Genomic DNA, 23,938 nt, shown 5'->3' with positions numbered 1-23,938 from the left:
CATGATGTAAAATTTTGCAGATGATATTTAAATAGGAGATATAGTTCCTTGTTTAGAAGACCTAAGGAAGCTGCGAAGGGATATTGATGAGATAGGGCGATTGGCTAAAAAGTGGCAGGTGGAATTTCATGTCAATAAGTATGAAGTGATGCATTGTGGTAAAACATAACAGCAGTAATTATACTTTGAATGGAAGTAGGCTTGTTGCTTGATTGGCACCCCCTCTACCACCTTAAACATCCACTCCCTCCACCACCAAGATGCACTGCAGCAACTTGCCAAGGCTTCTTCGGCAGCACCTCCCAAACCCGCGACCTCTTCCACCTAGAAGGACAAGGGCAACAGACGCATGGGAACGCCACCACCTCCAAGTCACACATCATCCTGACTTAGTATATCGCCAATCCTTCATCGTCGCTGGATCAAAATCCTGGAACTCCCTACCGAACAGCACTGTGGGAGTACCTTCACCACACTGACTGCAGCGGTTCAAGAAGGCGGCTCACCACCACCTTCTCAAGGGCAATTAGGGATGGGCAATAAATGCTGGCTTTGCCAGCGATGCCCACATCCCATAAAAACGAATTTTTAAAAAAAGAGCAGAGGTGAATGAACCACCCTCCCCTGTTTCCTCCACACTCGCCTCAAACAACAAATGCGAGGAGCTCATGGAATTTTTAGTCACGCAGATCGAGACCATTTGTTCAGCTGCCTGTTTCCCGAGCCCACCGGGCCAAACTTCCTCTAAGGTTTCTACCTGCCCTAGCCCTGAATTTGCATCTTTCCCTAGTTTCTCTCCTATGTCCCCATATGCCCTCTCCGAGCTCGTCTTGTCGATGTGACCCACCCCACCCCCTACTCCCACAAAATTGCTGACCACCCAACTTCCCTTCTAGGCTCCTATGTTAGCTGATCTTGTTAACGGTTCTCTCTTGTCAGGTATTGCCCCCCTCGCCTTCAAATCTGCTGTCATCACCCCTCTGCTCAAACAAAAACCCTTGACCCCTTTGTCATTGCAAACTACCGCCCCATCTCCAACCTCCCTTTCCTCTCAAGTCCTTGAACATGCTGTCGACTCTCAAACCCCGCAACTCCATGTTTGAATCCCTCCAACTGCTTCAGTTGTACAAGGTATTGGTGAGACCGCACCTGGAATACTGCATACAGTTTTGGTGTCCATACTTAAGAAAGGACATACTTGCTCTCGAGTCAGTACAAAGAAGGTTCACTCGATTAATCCCGGGGATGAGGGGATGGACATATGAGGAGAGGTTGAGTAGATTGGGACTCTACTCATTGGAGTTCAGAAGAATGAGAGGCGATCTTATTGAAACATATAAGATTATGAAGGGGTTGGATCGGGTGGATGCAGGGAGGATGTTCCAGATGATGGGTGAAACTAGAACTAGGGGGCATAGTCTTAGAATAAGGGGCTGCTCTTTCAAAACTGAGATGAGGAGGAACTACTTCACTCAGAGGGTGGTAGGTCCATGGAATATGCTGCCCCAAAAAGCTGTCGAAGCTACACCATTACATAAATTTAAAACAGAAATAGACAGTTTCCTAGTAGAAAAGGGAATTAAGGGTTACGGGGAGCGGGCAGGAATTTGGACATGAGTCTAGGTTCGGATAGGTCATGGCCCTGTGGGTAGCGGAGCGGGCCCAGGGGCCGTGTAGCCTGATCCTGCTCCTGTTTTCGTGTGTCTAATGCTGTTAGATTCAGGAGATAGTCCTGTCATAGTGGATTGGCGGTTAGGATCAGATCAGCCATGATCTTATTGAATGGTGGAGCAGGCTCGAGGGGCCAATTGGCCTACTCCTGCTCCTATTTCTTATGTTCTTATGTTCAATCAGGTTTCCGCCCCACCACAGTACTGAAATGGCTCTTACCAATGTCATTAATGTCATCTTATTTGACTGTGACAAAGGTAAACTACCCTTCCTCGTCCTTCTTGACCTGTCTCCAGCCTTCAACACAGTTGACCACACCATCCTCCTCCAATGCTTCTCCACTGTCGTCCAGCTGGTTGGGACTGCACTCGCCTGGTTCCATTCTTATCTATCCAGTCGTAGCCAGAGAATCGCCTGCAATGGCTTCTCTACCCACTCCTGCACCGTTACCTCTGGTGTCCCCCAAGGATCTATCCTTGGCCCCCTACTATTTCTCATCTACACACTGCCTCTCAGCGACATCATCTGAAAATACAGTGTCAGTTTCCACATGTACGTTGACGATACCCAGCTCTACCTTACCACCACCTCTCTCGACCCCTCCATTGCTTGTCCAACATCCAGTACTGGATGAGCATAGATTTCTTCCAACTAAATATTGGGAAGACTGAAGTCATTGTCTTCGGTCCCTGCCACAAACTCCATTCCCTAGCCACTGTCTGAGGCTGAACCAGACTGTTCGCAACCGTGATGCCTTATTTGACCCCAAGATGAGCTTCCGACCACATATCCGCACCGTTAGTAAGACTGCCTATTTCCACCTCTGAACTGAGGCAAGGGTGTCCGACTCTGCCCTTGCCTCAGCTCATCTGTTGCTGAAACCCTCATCCATGCCTTTATTACCTCTAGACTTGCCTATTCCAATGCAATTCTGGTTGACCTCCCAAGTTCTAACCACCACCCCCCCCCCCCCCCCCCGTAACTTGAGATCATCCGAAACTCAGCTGCCCATGTCCTAACTCACCCAGTCTCGTTCACCCATCTACCCTGTGCTCACTGTCCTACGTTGGCTCCTGATTAAGCAACACCCAATTTTAAAATTTTCATCCTTATTTTCAAATCACTCCATGGCCTCGCCCCTCCTTATCTGAGTCAGAAGGTTGTGGGTTCAAGTCCCACTCGAGAGACTTGTGCACAAAAATCTAGGCGGACACTCCAGTGCAGTACTGAGCTCTGTTCCCAGTAATTATTTTTGGGGCTGCGCGGGCCATTCAAAATAACGTGCACGTACGATTTTTACATTGAAAAGCCGGCTGCACGGATTCCCTGGAGCAGTGCGCTCCACTGGTATTGAGGGAGTACTGCACTGTCGGAGGTGCCGTCTTTCGGATGAGACATTAAACCGTGGCCCCGCCTGCCTTCTCAGGTGGGCGTAAAATGGCACTATTTCGAAGAAGAGCAGGGGAGTCGTTCCCGGTGTCCTTGCCAATATTTATCCCTCAATCAACATCACTAAAACAGATTGTCTGATCATTATCACGTTGCTGTTTGTGGGAGCTTGCTGTGCGCAATTTAGCTGCCGAGTTTCCTACATTACAACAGTGACTACACTTCAAAAAGTACTTCATTGGCTGTAAGGTGCTTTGGGACATCCGGTGATCATGAAAGGCGCTATATAAATGCAAGTCTTTTTCTTTTATCTCTAATCTCCAGCCCCCAAGACCTCTGTGCTCCGCCAATTCTGGCCTCTTGAGCATTCCCGATCTTAATTGCTCCACCATTTGTGGCTGTCCCTTCAGTTGCCAAGACCCTAAGCTCCAGAATTTCCTTAATCCTCTTTTTCCTTTTTTAAGATGCTCCTTAAAACCTACTACTTGGTGCACCTGCCCTAATAACTCCTTCTGTGGTTCGGTGTCGCGTTTTGTTTCATTATGCTCCTGTGAAGTGCCTTGGGATGTTTTACTACGTTAAAGGCGCTATATAAATGCAAGTTGTTGTTGTTGAGCCAATAGGATATGGGACCAGGGCGGCTCTAGTCCTAATCACATTTGCTCATGCCGAGGGTATATGCCGACACTGACTGGTTGAACCGAATTGTCTGTTTCCACGTTGTAACTTCCATGATTTATTTGTATGTATGTTTAAAAAAAACCTTAATACAGTAGATGCTTTCAGTCTGTTTAATATAAATATTCATTTAGGGACCATACTTGGATTCAGTATAATCTTCTGAGCTTGCTCCTCTCTCCAACTCATGCTTCCTCCCCTCCCTTCCCATCTCTTTTTGTCTTGCCTCACCCCATCTTCCCTTTCACTTCCCACCTCCTCCTGCTCTGATCCTGCCACCTGAGCTTGCTCCTCTTCTTCCCCTGCCCCACCTTGTTCCAGGCCTCTAATCCTCCTTGTACCCCACTACTTTCCTTCTCCACCACCCAACTCTGCTTACCCCCCTGCACTCTGCTCCAGCTTCCCCTTATAGCATCTTCTACCCTCTGGCATTGCAGTCTTCCATCAGCCTAGTCCAATTATCCTCACACTCTTAGCTTCACTTGGCCTGTGGAGTCCACTTAATCTTCACTGCCTTAGTGCAATGCCGTGGAAGGTTGACTAGTTAGGTATTAATTTCAGTGTGAGATGCATGTTTTGTTGATTAATTGCACCTGACTGTGCCTGAAGAGAACGCGGCAATGTAAACTGCAGACAAATGGATGTCAGAGACCTGTGCGCTCAGAGTACCTCCTTTAGCGCCATGTGCCGTTCAGGGACAAAACTTGGTGCTACTTCTTCCAGATCTGCCATTTTGGTGTGAACTATCTTAAGGGACATGTTGGTATGATCAAGAAAGGCCTTTAGTTTATGCTTTTTGGATAAATAGTAGATTCTGCTGTTGAAGAATGCTGTTGTTCCTTTACACTTAGTGATGGAGGCCTTGTTTAATACTGTGCTGTAATCTATGGTACATGTTATTTGGAGGCAGATAAAGAAAAATAACCACAAGCCTCCTTGACAACTGCTGAACTCATTCCTCTGGGCCTCTCTGATCCTTTAACAACTATTTTACTACCTGTGGGAATCGTTCTTATCTTCCCACCCTGACTGTACAGCTGCCTCCTGGAATGAAATGATAAGCCTCATGGTCAAATCACCAGTCTCCTCCTATTTCTGTACCATCAATCTTCATACTCCATTTGTTTCCACTGTTCCTCCAATTACTGCTTAGCAGAACATTGCTGCCCTCTTACCAGGTCCCTACCAAGCAGACTGCAGGAGCGCTTGGACTGCTGCTTGAGGTTTTACTGCCATCCCAGATGTGGCACACTAGCACAAACTCCGCGTAAATTGAATTAGATCCGTACCACAACTTCATCTGAAGTTATTCAGAAAAAGATTCTGGCCCATTATCTCAAAAAGCATAGGGCAATCTCATGGGGCTTGAATTTTACCTTCCCCTTGAATGATGCTGCTGTGGCGACACGCCACCACTGGACATAATCCGCTCACGGCGGCACAGACAGTCTAAGCAGAAGCCCCCAGCCGGGGGCCCTTTCCTCCAGCAACTTGTTTCCCGCAGGGACAGGCTGCCGGGAGCACTTCCTGTCTGGGAAGTATTTAAGTGGATGTGCGGGCTTTTCTAGTTCCTGTTTACCATGTGGTCAGAATAAAGCAGTTGTGTTTTCAATAGCTCTGTCTCGACTCCCACGTTTGCCGCGGTATCTCAACACTGGTGACCCTGACGCTCAGGACGAATCCTAAGCTAGCATGGCGGATACAAACGTAATCACGGTTAAATTACCTGACTTTTGGGAGAACCTCGCCGAAGCCTGGTTCGTTCAAGCTGAGTCCAGATTCCGGCTGAAAGGCATTACAGTCGACGCCACGAAGTACGACTACCTCGTCGCCTCGCTCACCTACGCTACAGTCCCCAAGGTTTGGGCAGCGCTGCAGAATCCACCAACGGAGGGCAAGTACGAGCATCTGAAGGCTGCGCTACTTAAAAAATTTCAAACGTCCTCTTACCAGCGCCACTGCCAACTCCTGGACCTCCCCGGCCTTGGTGACGCTTCACCATCAGACCTGCTTTCCCACATGCTGTCCCTCTCCGACAACAAAAATCCCGGCGCCCTTTTTCGCACGCTTTTCATTCGGCAGCTCCCCGCCAGCATCCGCCCGCTCCTTGTGGAGTCTGACTCCACGGACCTGAATGAGATAGCCGAAAAGGCCGACCGGCTGCTCTCTGCACAGGCCGCTCGCGACGTCGCGCCCGACCTCACGGCAACGACCACGCGGTCTTCCCGGGCCGCTAGGCCCGACCGCCCTACCACTCCGGGTCACTGCTACTACCACACCCGTTTTGGCGCTAGGGCTCAACGCTGCACGCCACCGTGTTCCTTCAAACCCCCCCCCGCACCGGCCCCCGCGATGGCCGCGGGGCAGAAGGAGCCCCTACTGTACGTCACTGACGACAGAACCAACCGCCGATTTCTGTGCGACACAGGGGCCCAGCACAGCATCACCCCCGCCTCCGCCCTCGAGATCCAACGCGGCACACGGGGTATCACACTGGCTGCAGCCAACGGCTCTGAAATCTGCACATATGGCACCCGCATGGTCACGCTCGACCTCGCGGGCCGCCGCTACCGCTGGGAGTTCCTGACAGCCAAGGTCCTCTGCCCACTCATTGGCGCCGACTTCCTACGCGCCCACGGCCTCCTTGTCGACATTCCGAGGCACCGCCTCATCGACATCAACACTATGGCCCCCATCCCCGGCGCCTTTACCCCGGCCCGTTCGGCCAGCCCGACGACCTACTGCCTCGCCAGAGCCACGGACGACTACTCGGCACTCCTAGCTGAGTTTCCCGCCCTCACTAACCCGACCTTTTCGGCCAAAGCCGCCAAGCACGGTGTGGAACACTATATCCCCACCACCGGCCCCCCAGTTTCTGCCCACGCCCGCAGACTCAACCCGGCCAAGCTGGAAATCGCGCGGGCCGAGTTTACCAACATGGAACAACTCGGCATCATCCGCCGCTCCAGCAGCCCTTGGGCCTCGCCCCTCCACATCGCCCCCAAGCCCGGCGGAGGCTGGCGCCCTTGCGGGGACTACCGCCGCCTCAACGACGCCACCACCCCCGATCGGTACCCGGTGCCACAAATCGAGGACTTCTCGGCCCGACTGGCCGGACGAACCGTCTTTTCCAAAGTTGACCTGGTGCGCGGTTACCACCAAGTCCCCGTACACCCCGCGGACATCCCCAAAACGGCCGTCATCACCCCATTCGGCCTGTTCGAGTTCCTGAGGATGCCCTTCGGCCTCAAGAATGCAGCACAGGCTTTCCAGCGCCTTATGGACTCAGTCCTCCGGGACCTGAACTTCCTATTCGTCTATCTAGACGACATTCTCGTGGCCAGCTCCTCCAAACAGGAACACCTCGAACACCTTCGCATCCTGTTCGGGCGCCTAGCCCAACACGGGCTCATCCTCAGCCCGGCGAAGTGCCAATTCGGCCTAACCGAGATCGATTTTCTCGGTCACCACATCACCCCTGCTGGGGCCGTCCCCCTGCCCAACAAGGTGCAGGCCGTCCAGCAATTCCCCCGCCCCACAACCATCAAGGGCCTCGAGGAGTTCCTCGGGATGGTGGACTTCTACAACAGGTTCATCCCCAGAGCCGCAGCCCTTATGAAGCCCCTATACGACTCCCTCCGAGGAAAATCCGGCAAGATGGACGTAGCCTGGATCACTGACACGGCAGCCGCCTTCGACGCCACCAAAAACGCGCTCGCCGACGCCACTCTGCTCGCGCACCCGAGGGCCGATGCCCGGGTCGCGCTCACCACCGACGCCTCCGACCACGCGGTCGGGGCCGTGTTCGAGCAGTGGGTCAATGGCGCGTGGCAGCCACTTGCCTTCTACAGCCGCCAACTGCGCCCCCCGGAGGTCAAATACTCCACTTTCGACCGCGAGCTTCTCGCACTCCACCTGTCGGTCCGCCATTTCAGGTTCCTCCTGGAAGGCCGCCCCTTCACCGCGTATGTGGACCACAAGCCACTCACATACGCGATGGCCAAGCACACCGAACCCTGGTCCGCTAGGCAGCAACGCCAGCTTGCGGCCGTCTCCGAGTTTACTACGGACATTCAGCACGTCTCCGGTAGAGACAACGTGGTCGCCGACTGCCTTTCCCGTCCCGCCATCTGTGCAAATCACCTCGCGGTCGACTACGCACAACTAGCAGCGGCCCAGCTCACGGACCCAGACCTCCTCTCGGCGGCTACCAGCCTGCCAGGGCTACGCCTAGCCAAGGTCGCGCACGGGCCCGAAGCCACGGCAGTCACGTGCGACGTCTCACTCGGCCAACCCAGGCCGGTCGTCCCTGAGACCTGGCGCCGCCGCGTCTTCGACGCACTCCACGGGGTCTCTCACCCGGGTTCCCGCGCATCCGTCAAACTCCTCTCCAAGCGCTTCGTCTGGCGCGGCCTTAGCAGAGATGTTCGGACTTGGGCCACCTCCTGCCTCGCCTGCCAACGGGCTAAGGTACAGCTGCACACCAAAGCACCCCTGGGAGACTTCGAGGTACCCAGCCGCCGCTTCGACCACGTACACGTCGACATCGTCGGTTCCCTGCCGCCATCGCAAGGCCAAACTTATCTCCTCACGATGGTCGACCGCTACACACGCTGGCCTGAGGCAGTGCCGCTGACCTCCACCACCACAGCCGACATCGCCAGGGCGTTCGTTAACACCTGGGTTGCGAGGTTCGGCGTACTGGCCGACATAACCTCCGACAGAGGCGCCCAGTTCACCTCCGAACTCTGGACGGCCACAGCACGCAACCTCGGGGTGACGCTCCACCGCACCACGGCGTACCACCCGCAGGCCAACGGACTTTGTGAACGCTTCCACAGGTCACTCAAGGCCTCACTCCGCGCCGGCCTGCAGGACAGTACCTGGACTGACCGCCTACCGTGGGTGCTACTCGGCCTACGCACCGCGGTCAAGGAAGACCTCCAGTCCTCGGCAGCGGAGTTAGTCTACGGACAACCGCTGCGCGTCCCAGGCGAATTCCTTCCGGAGCCTACCAAGTCTTGGTCGGCCGAACAGCAGCGGCTCGACTCTTTCTCTTCCGCTCAGCAGTTCGCCCCACTTCCGGTCAACCGACACGGCGAACTCGCACCTCACGTCCCGCCAAATTTACAGCAGGCGCGCTTCGTCTTCGTGCGACACGACGCGCACCGCGGGCCCCTGCGACCCCCGTACGACGGTCCGTACGAGGTACTACAAACCGGGGTCAAGGTATTCAAGCTGCGACTCGGCGACAGGGTCGAGACAGTCTCCATCGACCGGCTCAAACCAGCACACACAGAACCAGGGGAACAGGTCCCCGTGGCCCAGCCTCCAGCCAGAGGCCGTCCCCCCGGCAAGCCAGCACAGCCGGCGGCGAACCGCCCGACCCAACCAACCAGACCGGCGACCACTCAGAGCCACTGCGGCAGAACCATTAGGCCACCGTCACGACTCGTCCACTCCTCCTAAGCGGATTCTGGGGGGAGCTCTGTGGCGACACGCCACCACTGGACATAATCCGCTCACGGCGGCACAGACAGTCTAAGCAGAAGCCCCCAGCCGGGGGCCCTTTCCTCCAGCAACTTGTTTCCCGCAGGGACAGGCTGCCGGGAGCACTTCCTGTCTGGGAAGTATTTAAGTGGATGTGCGGGCTTTTCTAGTTCCTGTTTACCATGTGGTCAGAATAAAGCAGTTGTGTTTTCAATAGCTCTGTCTCGACTCCCACGTTTGCCGCGGTATCTCAACACTGCTGCCTTTAAGGCCTGAATTGCTCCTGAACTTGCTGTCTCTACATTCAATAGAGTGCTTCCAACAGTGCCCTTAGTTCTCCCTTTCCATTATAATAAGGGCCACTAGGAAATCTAGGTGCATCAGTGCTTCCTGAAATATAGCATGTTTACTGCACTCACTGTGCCCCAAACAGTGTCCAGTCAGGAAAATAGTCCCTCAGACTGACTTAATAGTTTTTAGGTACAGTTTATCATCTGGAAATAACCAAGTTGTTTTGCTTGTAGCTGTCGCTACAAATTACAACCCTCGAGGAATCATCTCTAAAGTACTTGCGTCACATATCATTTTTCAGGTACATAGTCTCTTTGTTCTCAGTCCTAAGCTTTTCCAGACCCTCCATTCCGAAGTGCATACAATTTCACACTCTCATCTCCCAGATAAAACAAGTATTTGAAAGTGCCCTCTCCCTGGAGCTGTTGAGTAACTGTGTTATACGCCGAATACCTCGCTCTGTATTCAAAGCCAGGCCCAACGGCAGCAAATTCAAATCCCTGATTTTGAGCCAGCGTCACTGTTTCTCTGACCAGAGTTGATAATAGCAAACAAGCACTTGGACAAAACAACTCCCCCCCCCCCCCCCAACCCCTGTATGATTTCATATGCATTTCACCTTCTCTCCCCTTTTTATTAATAGTCATATTTTATGAAAGAACCCAAGAGGGGAGAATTAATAAGTTGAAAATCTGTACTTTGCAATTTACATTGACCTAGTGGTCTGAATCTCCTGAGCTTATCCAACATAGTTAAGTTTAAGTCACCCCTTCAAACAATGAAGCAAGGCACAAAATTACATTCAATACAGTGTCCCCCAAATGATGCTGCAGATGGGGAGGTATGTAAGAATTTTACTAGTTGTTAAACAGTGCTGATTTTTACTACTACTGAAGGCCAAAATGACAGTCTAATCTCACTCTTAGGTAATTATTTAATATTGTGGCTAATTGTTTGGCAAAGTGGCTAATAATTAATGCTGCTATAATATTGCACAACCCCATGCTACCAAAATATCTACGACCAAGACTGATTCGTGGATTAAAAATTCAGTCACAGCACTGTAGAAATTGAATTTAAAAGAAATGCTTTCCTTCCTAAATCCTGATAAATCTTGAAGGCTTGCCTAGTCAGTCTCTCCAGTCACTGACATTTGAATTTTAATCAGGAGTGTGTTTTTAAACAGTTTGTTTTACTTCCATACCCCACCTGATCAGGATGGAAGCTGTAAGTTGTTACATTAACCAGCTGGCCTAAAGAGTCGGTAGCTCTCCTACGCTCACTGTCATTGGTTAAAGTTAATGGCCCAGAATTTGCGGCCAGCAGCGAAGGAAAGGCATTCGCTGCTGGGGCTGAAGCACGCTTTGCATTAGGATCTTGCAATCCCTGTGTTGAGAACTTTGGGTTTTCTGATCTTCAGTTCAAATCACCGAAGTGTAGTGGGGATCCCCTTGTGCGAACTGCTGTGACATCAACAGGCTGTCTGAGTAGCCAATCAAAACGCAGAGTTCACACAGACAGCGACCAAGGAAGTGAGTAAGCCCTTAATATTCTAACTTTTAAAAAAATGTTAGAGAGAGCGAAACAAAGGTTGGGGCTTTCACATGGGGAAAAGGCAAACAAGAAATAAAGATGGACAAACTTTAAAAAAAAAAAAAAAAAAAACTTTTTTGAGCAGTTTCTTAAAAATTTAAATTTTTATTAAAATGGACAAATTTCTCACTACACAAAATTAAATTCATTTTCCATGCTCTTAACATTTGTTTAGCAGTAATAACACTGTTAAAACCCCAGTTACACCTAATCCGTTTGGATCTAACTTTTAGTGGGGAATTTAACAGCGTACTTACTACGGAAGAGCTGAAGTTTTCGTCAGTTTCCCTGATTTGGCTGATTACACAGATTTCCGGTTCTGTGTTGGGGTTTGAGGGGGGGTGGGCACAACGCAGCTAGTTTCGGAGCTGTCATTAACAGACAGCAACTTCACGTGCGCCTGCGTATGCGTCAAATTCTGAAGTTGCAGTCAATTTCAAAGGCGCAATGACGCCAAACACAGAGGGAAGAAAGACTTGCATTTATATAGCGCCTTTCTTGAAGCGCTTTACAGCCAATGAAGTACATTGGAAGTGCAGTCACTGTTGTAATGTAGGAAACGTGGCAGCTGATTTGTGCACAGCAAGCTCCCACAAACAGCAATGTGATAATGACCAGATAATCTGTTTTAGTGATGTTGATTGAGGGATAAATATTGGCCTAGACACCGGGGTTAACACCCCTACTCTTCTTCGAAATAGTGCCATGGGATCTTTTACGTCCACCTGAGAGAGCAGACGGGACCTCAATTTAATGCCTCATCCGAAAGACGGCACCTCCGACAGTGCAGCCCTCCTTCAGCACTGCATTGGTGCATCGGCCTAGATTTTTGTGCTCAAGTCTCTGGAGTCGGACTTGAATCCGCAACCTTCTGACTCAGAAGGAGCATGTATTGACTAAGACAAGCTTAGTACTGGTAATTTCTTTGACGACCAGGAGGGTGGTGAGAGATACATTATATTTTCACTCTTTTATCTGAAATGTGAACCTCAGTCAGAGCAAGTAGATGTTTCCCAGCATAGCTGACCAAGAAGGAGGTAAAGAGGATGTCATCAAGGGACATGAGCAGGGACTATTTTTTTTGTTTACCCAAAGATTCAGCTACATCTTATTTGTTTGTGAAACTGGGGCTTCATAATCTCGAGGCTTTCAACAAAGGCTGCATTTTAGTCTTGGGGGAAGGTATCCTCACGTCAGGCTTTCACAGGATTCCATCTCTCACCTACAATATGGTCTGCCACCAAAATAACATGGGAGGACCTGGGGAAACTTACCAATGGCATGTTGAGGAAGACATATTTTTCCCAGAGTTCCCATAGTGACCAATGAACCTCTGTTCATGCAGTCGATGGTAGATTTTCATATAGACACCAAATACCAAAAAATCCTAGCGCAGGGCCAAGTGTCCAAATATCTTGTGGGGGTGGGATTTCAAAAGAGCTGGATAACTGCAGCAAAAAAATGGTATTCTCAAGATACCTTGTGAAGGAGAATATCATAATTAATGTAATTTGTTCTTAAACTACCATACCATTCAAACTGGAGCACAAACCTCTGTGGTAATCAAAGACTGCACACAAATGATGCAGCAAAATTTTAACAAACAACCCTACTGTTGCTCCACCATGGACATCCTCACTGCACAGTCCAGAAGAGTAGTTCACACTTCCCTGCTGTACAGATACACAGGAATGAGAATTTGATAGTTTCCTGTGGACCTCCAAGCTAAGTCTTTGCAGCTACATTTCCTACAGAAGAATCTTTTGCTAGCAACTTTAAGCTATCTCAGAAAGCATCCAAAAACATCAGAGTCTAAATAGTTTTCTCGGCGTAGTTAGTGGAACCCACCGTCCTCAGCCTACAGTTGTACCTTAAAAGAAAAGCTGGCTGACTTTTGGATCTGGGGGAGTGTTATCCCAATATTTAAGCAATTCTGATGATTTAGAGAACAAAGCTTTTGACGGGAGAGACGATGAAGACAGGAGGACCCACCACCTGCTTTCTCCACCCGCCCCCCCCCGCCCCCCCGCCAGTGAATTGAGGTCATCGGTATCCCCAACAGTAGACACATGTCGACAATCTTGCATAACGTGGCAATTTGTCTTGGGTGTATTTATTCCAAGCTACAGATAGGTTCGTGGGGGGTTGAGATCACCGATTGCGGGGATGGGGGTGGTCGGGAGAGATTGCGGGTGGGGGAGTGATCGCGGCAGAAGATTTGCTTGAGGGGCTGGGTGAAGCACTCCTGCTCCCCCTGGCCCACAGCCGTTAAATTCAAGTGGCTCCCAAAATCTGAAGAATGGAGCTTTATTTAAATATTATATTCTGACCCGGCTATCCTAGCTATATTTATACTTACTCATTTGGTGTATTCGCCATCTGGCCTTGTTCAACGTACAGGTATAGCACTTTGCAGACCAAGACCCTCTAGTTGCACATCCTCTCCACAGTGCGCTACTCAGACGCCTGCAAACCCGCAGCTGTTAAACGGGAAGCAGGCGAGTTTGTGGCGTGTTATGGTCGGGTTTCACATATTTACCAATTTACCCCCTCGCCCAACCCTCTCCCGTCCATCATGTGGATTTAAAATTCCCCTCATTAACTGTTAGTGCAAGTTGTAATATACAAACCCGATGGAGTTCAGTTTACTTCTGTGCGTTAAGGATGAATGTCATTGCCTGCAGAAGTTTAATCTTAACATAAATGCTAGATAAAGTCTAAAGATTGAGTCTTGCAGTTTTGGACAAGTATCTCAGTCCAGAAGCAGAAGTACAGTGGTTTCAACGCGCTATCTTGTCGAATCTGTTCTAACAAACTGCGGCTATCCCAGCTATATTTATACTTACTCATTTGGTGTTTTCGTGATAGGCCTTGTTCAACTATGATACCAACTTTCTGTTATCACACATACAGGTACAGCACTTTGCAGACCAAGACCCTCTATTTACACATCCCCTTTCTACACAATATCAGCAGATAAGAGTAAAGACATTAGGTGATTATAAGGCATTTCTCAGTTTAAGAGTGCTGTTCCTTATATTTCACAACCCAAGCTCACAGTGGTACAAATGTCCAGTAATTTTCAATTAAAATGCATAACATAGCGTAGTACAACAGCCTACTGGTCAATTTAAAAGAATCTAATCTGTCAACAATATGGTGCCTTTCATTTCCTCAGAACATCCCAAAGCATTCAAAACCTATGAATTACTTTCAAAATGTAATCGCTGTTATTTACGCAAACGTATAGCTAATTTGCAGGGTCCCACAAACAGAAAATGGAGATAAATAACCAGGTAGTGTTGATCGAGAGATGGATGTTGGCCAGGACACTGGGAACACTGGCTTTCGAATAGTGCCGCAGTATATTTTACATTCACCTGAACAGGCAGATGGGGGGGCCTCTGTTTAATGCGTCATCTAAATGATGGCATCTCTGACAATGCAGCGCCCGCTCAGTACTGCAATGAAGTGTCAATCTAGATTATGTGTTGAAGTCCTGGAATTAACGAGAAATTAAGTTTGTGAATGGAGTATAGGTGCGTTTTCGTAGGCATCAGCTTTTAATTGGGGAACAGAAGATTCAGCAAGTATTGACATTGTGATATCAATTTGTTATATTAGTCTGTAAGGGCCATTCCCAGGATGCTTAATTCACCTATAGGCCTTAAAGGTTTCTCCATAATATTCTACTGTTTTTGTTTGTACAACTGCTAACTGTTAAATATCATTACACAGAATGTTCATTGTTAATTTTGTTTTCACAGCTTTTAAACAGGAAAGATAAAACAACGTTTGAAAAATTAGAATATCTGGTGTCTAAAGAAGACAATTACAAGAGGCTCAGGGATTACGTTAATAGTTTGAAGATGACTCCATGTATTCCATATTTAGGTAAGGTTTGCTGTTTTGAATTCTTCAGAAACAGTGTTTCATCCAAGTACCTGTCCAATGCTTGGACAAATTAGTTGGCAGGCCAAATAGAAAATTACTATTAATTACTGTCTGACCCTGTCACATTTGTTTGCTTTAGTTTGAAAAGAGTGGAGATTTTGCCAACAAAAATGCAGATATGTTCATCGAACAGTTCATTCTACAAGTTAATTGCCAACCATTGTTTTTGCACCAGTATTTAACTCGATCTTCTGTCCAATACTTAAGATTATTTGTTTCCAACATTGTACATTGTCAGGAATCATGTTCATGAAAATGAGAGAGAAATTACTTGAATGATCTTATCCACTGAGGTTGTTTATAAAGTTTATTCCCACTATTTACTAATTTTGGTGGGATAAATATGGAAAATACCAGCAGCAATGCTTTGAACAATGCTTCCCACTAGAGGGGGGAAATTAGAGGACTCATCTACCCACCTGATGGTTGTGGTGCACAGCCCGCTTATTGGCATGTTGCTCACCCTGCAGTCCGCTATCCCAGATTACTTTGTGTGAGAGATTATTCTTTGCCTCCTAAGGAGAGTGGGCTTGCCCATGTCCATGTTGTTTCACATTGGGTGCTTGAAACAATATCTGGTGTGCTTCAGTCATAACACATTTTTAACAAGAATTCTGTCCATTTATCTTGCATTGCTCCATTTTGCCTAAAGACAGTTTTATGCATAATTAATGAATCTTTACAGGTTTTCTGGCTTATTCATTGCACTTGCATGTGAAACCTTGTGGACAAAGGTTTACATAGAATTTACAGCACAGAAAAAGGCATTTCAGCCCAACAGGTCTATGCTGGTGTGTTTATGCTCCACACGAGCCTCCTCCTACCCTACTTCATCGCACCCTATCACCATATCCTTCTATTCCTTTCTTCCTCATGTACGTATCGAGCTTCCATTTTAGTTTAATTCAGAACATCTCAGTAGATTGGAGAACACAATCTTAATTTTCACTCCTAAGAGGAAGTCATACGTATCTCCTCTTTGTTGCTGGGGTTCTTTGGGTGCTACGAGTGCCCTTAGAGGTCCAAAATCGTGTGACCGCACACTTCTGCTGCGAGTCGCACCGGACGCCATATTGGTGAGGGCGTCACAACGTGTAGTGTGCGCCAACCGGAAGAATGCAGAGTAGGCAGATCATGATGTCAGTCAGCACGTACCGCTGATTTGACACCCGCGCTGCCATTTTGGAGGGCAACGCTCCAGCTAACGCCCTCTCTTAAGCTCGCACAGTTGAACGTGCGTTCAGCAGCAAGAAGGACTCTCACCAGCACTATTTAAAGGGATCATCAACTACTTAAAGGTTAGTTGCTGATTGATTTCTATTGGCTGTTGCTATGATTGTAGAAGTGTTTGGTGCATTGTGGAGTTCTTTAAAGTTGCTGAAGTCTACAGGGAGTGGTGTGGCTGGTCCTGACTTCAAGGCTTCTGCACAAACCACTTGCTCCCAGACGTGGGTGCATAGTAGGCATACCCCTTGGAATACAGCAAGACTGTGAGAATGAGCAGACGCGACACAGCGTAGGGCAAGCTGCTAGCAGAGGGGGGAGAAGGGCTCTCAGCAGGAAGCCATATCTGCCTGAGGTATTCAGGGAGCAATTCTTCTCCCTGAGCGTCAGCAAGGAAGTACATGTGAGACGTCTGCGCTTCACTAACAACTGAAATCTGCACCTGCTGCAACCACAACTACAACCTCAGAGCAGGGTGAGAACCGCATTGCCAGTGGCTGTAAACGTGCCCGTGGCCAATAAACCTTTATGCGTCGATCATTTTCCAGGCTGGAGGAGGAGATATTTGCAACATCTCGCAGTTTGCCATCCATTATTGTGCAAGGGAGGTCACTGAGGCGCTCTATTCCAAGAGAGCTAACTACATTTCATTCTCTCTTGCCAGAGAACAGCAAGTGGAGTGAGCATGTGGCTTTGTGAGGATTGCAGGCTTCCCCAGGTGCAGTGAGCCATTGACTGCATGCACGTCGCTTTGCAGGTGCCACATGTCAACTCTGAGATGTACCGCAACCGAAAGGGATTCCCTCAACATCCAGCTGGTGTGTGACCATAGGCAGCGAATCATGCAGGTCAATATCCGGTATCCTGGCAGCAGTCATGATGCCTTCATTCTGCTGCAGTCCGCTGTCCCATCTGCATTTGAGCCACCATGACAAACCAGAGGGTGACTACTGGGCAACAAGGACTATCCGTTGACGACATGGCTCATGACTCTGGTGCGCAACCCACACATGTGGGCAGCATGCACACAACGAAAGCCATGCTGCCACATGAAATGTGACAGAGCACACCATTGGCGTGCTGAAACAATGCTTCCGTTGCTGAGGAGAAAGAGGAAGGGAGGAGGCAACTTAGACAGCCCCTTTCTGGCTGGGCTGTCCGTGGAAAAGTCATCCGACTGCGATATCAGTAAACGCAACCCCAATTCCTCATACACCAACAGTCCCACACCTTACGATAGCAAAATACTGCGGATGCTGGAAATCTGAAATAACAACAGAAAACGCTGGAAAAACTCAGCAGGCCCACACCTTACCTTCCCTCTATTACTGACCATCACAGTGCCACTTGGTCACATAAAAGCCAACACAAAATAAACATTCTAAACTAAATTTATAAATCAAAGCATGCCATATTGCATACAAACGTAAACTAATTACCCTTATACATTCCCATAGTGCATGTTTTCCGTGTGCCTTTACCTGTCCCAGTGCTTCTATGCAGTGCTACCCCAGTGGCTGCAGTATGTCTGGTGGCAGGCTGCTGACTTTCAGTGGGGGAGATTGCAGATGGCCAGCAAGGCCGACCTCTAGCAGCTCTGAGCCTAGAAGGCCTGGCTTCAGACTGCACCATTCCGGCATGGGTGGCAGCAGTCTGGGCTGGCAGGCAACAGCAAGAGCACTGATGGAGTGGCAGTGGTGGGAGGGCGAATGCTGTCATCCTGAGCAGGTTCATGCTCCACAGAGTCACTGCCACTCCCCGGGGCAGCGCATCAGCAATCCTGGTAATCTGTTGGAGGGCAGATTGCTGGACTGCTGTGACACTCGGCAAGCCTCTTTGAACACTGGTATCCGCAACCATGATAGCAGCAATCTGAGCTTGCATGAGAGAGGTCTGAGCTTCCACTGCTGCACCCAGATATTGGGTGGCTTTTGCTTGTGCTGCAGTAGAAGCTGAGGTATCAGCCCTCATACACTGCATTGTGGTTGGGTCCACAAGTGTGCTAATGGAGTTGGCTACCACTTCCATGCTGGAAAGGATGGGCTCCAAGCTCTACGCAAAGTCCTGTGCAAAGTTGGTGCCGGACTCCTCCACGCTCCTTGACATTGCACGCAAGCTTTTTGACAGGCCTGCCAATGCACCAAGCATTTCATTGTGCATACCCATCAGCCTTCTTCTGTACCCCAGTCCATTGAAGTCTCATCTGAGTCTTCTGCAGCGAATTGTGTATGACCTCGCCCTCCGGCGAGCTGGCAACTCTTGCCCTCCTCCCCGCTACCCGCACTGGCTGCAGGCCACTTTTGCCCTGTCTTACCACGTGCAGATCCCACCTCTATGCTATCTTCTAAATTAAGCGCAGTCCCTTGCAGTCAGAATCAGGGGAATTTATAATAGGGAACAAAGAAATGGCAGACCAATTAAATACATACTTTGGTTCTGTCTTCACAAAGGAGGACACAAATAACCTCCCAAAGATGTCGGGGAACATAGGGTCTAATGAAAGGGAGGAACTGATAGAAATCAGTATTTGTAGGGAAATGGTGTTAGGGAAATGATGGGATTGAGGGCCGATAAATCCCCAGGGCCTGATAATCTACATCCTCGGGTAATTAAGGAAGTGGCCCTAGAAATAGTAGATGCATTGCTGGTCATTTTCCAAAATTCGATAGACTCTGGAACAGTACCCATGGATTGGCGGGTAGCTAATGTTACCCCACTGTTCAAAAAGGGTGGTAGAGAGAAAATGGGGAATTACAGACCGGTAAGCCTGACATCAGTAGTGGGGAAAATGCTAGAGTCCATTATAAAGGATGTAATAGCAGAGCACTTGGAAAAAAGTGACCGGATCGGACAAAGTCAACATGGATTTACAAAAGGTAAATCGTGCTTGACTAATCTACTGGAATTTTTTGAGGATGTAACTGGTAAAATAGATAAGGGAGAACCAGTGGATGTGGTGTATTTGGATTTTCAAAAGGCTTTCGATAAGGTCCGACATTAAAGATTAGCGTGTAAAATTAAGGCACATGGGATTGGGGGCAAGGTATTGACTTGGATAGAGAACTGGTTGGCAGACAGAAAGCAAAGAGTTGGAATAAACGGCTCTTTTTCCGAGTGGCAAGCAGTGACTAGTGGGGTACTGCAGGGATCGGTCCTTGGACCCCAGCTATTCACAATATATATATAAATGATCTGGACGAGGGAACTAGATGTAATATCTCCCAAGTTTGCAGACGACACAAAGCTGGGTGGGCGTGTGTGCTGTGAGGAGGATGCCGAGAAACTCCAGTATGATTTGGACAGGTTGGGTGATTGGGCAGAAGCATGGCAGATGCAGTATAATGTGGATAAATGCGAGGTTATCCACTTTGGTGTCAAAAACAGGAAGGCAGATTATTACCTGAATGGCAATAGATTGGGAGAAGGGGAAGTGCAACGAGACCTGGGCGTCCTTGTGCACCAGTCGCTGAAAGTAAGCATGCAGGTGCAGCAGGCGGTTAAGAAGGCAAATGGTATGTTGGCCTTCGTAGCGAGAGGGTTTGAGTACAGGAACAAGGATGTCTTGCTGCAGTTGTACAGGGCCTTGGTGAGACCACATCTTGATTATTGTGTGCAGTTTTGGTCGCCTTACCTGAGGAAGGATGTTCTTGCCATGGAAGGAATGCAGCGAAGATTCACCAGGCTGATACCTGGGATGGCAGGAATGACGTATGAGGAGAGATTGGGTCGATTAGGCTTGTACTCGCTGGTGTTTAGAAGAATGAGAGGGGATCTCATCGAAACTTATAAAATTCTAACAGGACTAGATGCCGGAAGTATGTTCCCAATGGTCGGGGAGTCCAGAACCAGGGGTCACAGTCGAAGGATAAGGGATAAGCCATTTAGGACAGAGATGAGAGGAATTTCTTCACCCAGAGAGTGGTGAACCTGTGGAATTCTCTACCAAAGAAGGCAGTTAGAGGCCAATTCATTAAATATATTCAAGAAGGAGTTGGATATATTTCTTAAGGCTAAAGGGATCAAGGGATATGGAGAGAAGGCAGGAACAGGGTGCTGAATTTGGATGATCAGCCATGATCTCATTGAATGGCGGAGCAGGCTCGAGGGGCCGAATGGCCTACTCCTGCTCCTATCTTCTAAATTTCTATGTTTCTATGTCAGTATCTGAGCTGGTGGCTGCGAGTGTGAAATCGAGTGACCGTGTTTCTTCATCAGTGCCTTGCTCTTCCACCTCTGCCTGGCCAGGTTGCAGTTCTTGGGTATCTGAAACGAGAAAGGCTAGGTAAAAGGGTAGGGTTGTGGGGAGAGGGAGAAAGTAAGAGGTGCATGCTTACATCATCTGCAGGTTGTAAATCAGAAGAGATTGTGGGATGATGGGGAAGTGGAATGTGAGAAGGAGGATTAGCTACGAGGATACCATTATCTTCGATCGTTTCAACCCCACCGCTGGCCTTGGCCTCCGCAGTGTCTGCTCCAATGATGGCAAGCATTGTCTCCTCCATGGGGGTAAGGACATGCAGTCGTGCCTGTCCCCTGCCAGTTAGCTCTTGCTGCCTCCGGTTGTGTGCCACCTTGTCCTGCAAGAGAGAGGGAAGTGTGTGGAATCTGTTATCTGTTTGGGTGATGTGGCTGTCATAGGCGAATAGCTGGCAGTGTGTGCAAGCTGTGAGATGTGGGTTTGAGGCTTGCAGCAGTGCTAAGTGTGTGAGGGTTAGGTGAAGCTATGAATCTTAGATATGGATCCTGATTGATAGAGATTGTTAGTTGGTGCATTGAGCAGTTGCTGAGGCTCGTGCTGCGGTTAGTGGGATATGGCATTTGAAGATGCATTCACTGACCTTGACCACTCGTGCGAGGTCCTTTAACTTTTTGCGGTGCTTGACTCCTGAAATTGACCGCCACGGCTATTTGGTCCCACTGCCTCCTGAGAGTTTGTCTGGAGGGCCTCTTGGCCCCCTGTGGATGGAGCACATCTCTCCTCTCCAGCTCCTCCACCAAGGCCTGCAGTGCAGGGTTGGAAAATCTTCTATGTTGTGCTATTATTGTGTCTTTTTTCACGTCAGAATCACTTCCGGAATGACTTCCACCACCTGCTCCAGCCACAAGGCACCTCTCCTTCAAGAGGTGCAGGCTGGCTTTAAGTAGTGCAGGAAAGCTTTAAGTGGTGCTAGCTTCTCACAATTTTGGGCCCCCTGCTGAGCCGTGCAGCCACTCAACAGCGCGGTTAGCGCTGGCTGCACGCTGCATTCATGTTACTTAGCAGGTATCACGATGTTGGCGTCTGCCTACATCAGAAGCAACGGGCATGGGTTAATCGCGCATTACGATCCCCGCGCCCGTTTTCCGGGGCTATCGAATTTAGCCTCCTTAATCGTTTTACCATTGTTGCGTGAAAAATGAGCACACACTATAATAATAGTTGTGGGGAAAACAATTGAGTTGAATCTTTTTATTATACATTCCATTCCACAGTGACAAATGTAAGCAGTTAGCTAGTCATCAAACAAGCTGATGACAAGTATGAGTGTGGGACTCTGGACTATTGGAATTTAATTCAGAGTCTTTTGTTCAGAGGGTGACCAACATAAATTTAATACAAGACTGAAGATTGAAAGATTGCTACTTTTGGTTTATGAGCATAAGTTTATTGGAAAAATCTTAAGCCTTGGCTCAACGACAGGAACCAGTGTCCGTGTGAAGCCATTTTTCTTTGTGCCAATTCTGCAGTCACAGTATAAATGCAGCCTGAATCCGAAGTGAGGGCCTGACCTACACGGGGACGAAGAGGAGTGATGCTCTCTCTCTCTCTCTCGGAGGTATTCACATTGCACTTAAATTTGGAGTCAGTTTGATTGTCTGACACTTCACACAAGTTTCGATCTTGTGTTAATGCACTGTGAGTGATCACATATATTTGCTGTTGGGCACACTGTAAACATTTGACTTCCCTATTTTCAACTCTGATGTTTTGTGTGTAATAAACCTATAATACAAGAAGTGTCCTTCCTACCAGACTGTAATTTGTGAAGCTTTTCTGATGACACTGCAAATAAAATTGGTTGTGTGTCTGATCTACTTCAGCCTGGTTCCTGACCTACAGCCTGAAATTTGTAACCTTCCAATCTGCAAGCAAATTAAAATAAAAGCAAAATACTGCGGCTGCTGGAAATCTGAAATAAAAACAGAAAATGCTGGAAACACGCAGCAGGTCAGGCAGCATCTGTGGAGAGAGAAACAGAGTTAACTTCAGGTCGATGACCTTTCATCAGAACAATTAAACTCTGATTGACCTCACTTCAGAACAAAATGTCAAAAACAAAAAATCAGGCAATGTGTAACACATAAAACCTGCCAAAACTTTTTGGTTTCAAATATTTTTCTATTTTTGTGCATTTGAGATTCTTCCCCCCCCTCCCCCCCTTGTGTTCCTGAAAAATGTGCAAATACATGCTATCTCTGAAACTTATGTTAAAACCGCTTTCTCAGGATTTTGAACAATATTCTGTGTTGTCTCAGTTTCTGGTCATTTCGATTTCTAGCAGTTGACTGATTGTTTTACCATGCAGTGGCAACTGAGTAATGACTTCATGAAGAAGTATTTAGAGCTACTTGTATTCCAGGCTGTAGCACTAATATCCAGACAAACACGCAATCCCACAAGAATCAGTGAAGAAAGCTATTAATCATCAGTCGGGCCGTGAGCCTGGAAGGCTATGTGGAGTCAGATGCTGGCCAGGCTTATGCACAGACTAACTGAGAAATACAGCGGGTAACAAAATCTTGGGAATTTCTTAAAGTTTATGCAGTTAGAGTAGTCTGGCAACAGTAAAGGAAAATAAGTGTTTGAATTCTGAACTTAAATCTGAAAAACATTAAAGTGGTCATTGTTTTTCTATTCATAAATTACAGAACCCACAAGAGCTTGTCATGAGGTGTCTCAAGAGTTTGTGTCATTTACTTGAAAAACAAGTAAAGTTCGTTCATGTGTTATATTGATTTAATCAGCCCTGATGTAGACTGCTTTTTGCAACACAATTAAGCACCATTTTGTACCGTAATTCAATAGATTTACTATAGGCCACTCGTCAGCATCAGGAAAATGACGTTTGCATCACGTGGCCTGTTAAGGATGTCTTACAGTGATAGGATATCCCATTGTTTCTTGCTGCTTTCCCTTACTACGACTAAGAGAATAAACAAAATTTTTTCCAGGTTCATTTAAACCAGGCATACAAGAGAGAGCAGCTTAGACTTGAAATACAGATAAGAAGAATGTGATGGGTGGTCAGGAAAAGACAGAATAACCTAAAGTAAAAAGTAAATACAGACAAAGAGAACAGTCACAAAGGGACTTAGCTGTGCAAAAACAAGGAGCACAATAATGGGTGGGGTTTTCTTGGATTGGAGAAGGGTTGGTTGAAAGTGATGTACCCTAAAGCCAATACTAGGTCTACTTTTATCTTCAGTATACATAGGTGATTTGGATTTGTGTGCAGGAAACATGATATTGAGATTTGCTAATAACACAAAAAGTTTGGTAAATAGTGAGGAAGACTGTAAGAAAAAAATCAGGACATAGACAGGTTGATGGAATAGGCAGGCAGGTGGCCAATAATATTTATTGCGGAGAAGTGTGAGATATGCAATT

At 48.1% G+C, this 23,938-nt stretch overlaps 1 protein-coding gene across 18 annotated transcripts in view; it reads left to right on the top strand.

Moving 5' to 3' along the window:
• ralgps2 (Ral GEF with PH domain and SH3 binding motif 2) overlaps positions 1 to 23,938 on the top strand; it is a 911,087-nt gene that overhangs the window by 369,643 nt on the left and 517,506 nt on the right. For all 18 annotated transcript variants that reach the window (XR_015077609.1, XR_015077608.1, XM_085982223.1 and 15 more), the window contains one exon: positions 14,880 to 15,006. Coding sequence is in view for 16 of the 18 variants with exons in the window: in XM_085982223.1 (XP_085838349.1) it covers positions 14,880 to 15,006 (127 nt within the window). In the remaining 2 variants the exon portion in view is untranslated. The remainder of the gene's footprint in view (positions 1 to 14,879; positions 15,007 to 23,938) is intronic.

This window comes from Somniosus microcephalus, chromosome 3 (assembly GCF_052327205.1).
Source record: "Somniosus microcephalus isolate GS21.2 chromosome 3, FLI_Smic_1.0, whole genome shotgun sequence".
Classification (NCBI taxonomy): domain Eukaryota; kingdom Metazoa; phylum Chordata; class Chondrichthyes; order Squaliformes; family Somniosidae; genus Somniosus; species Somniosus microcephalus.
The sequence above is the reverse complement of the archived record's forward strand: the minus strand, read 5'-3'. Positions and strand labels throughout refer to the sequence as shown.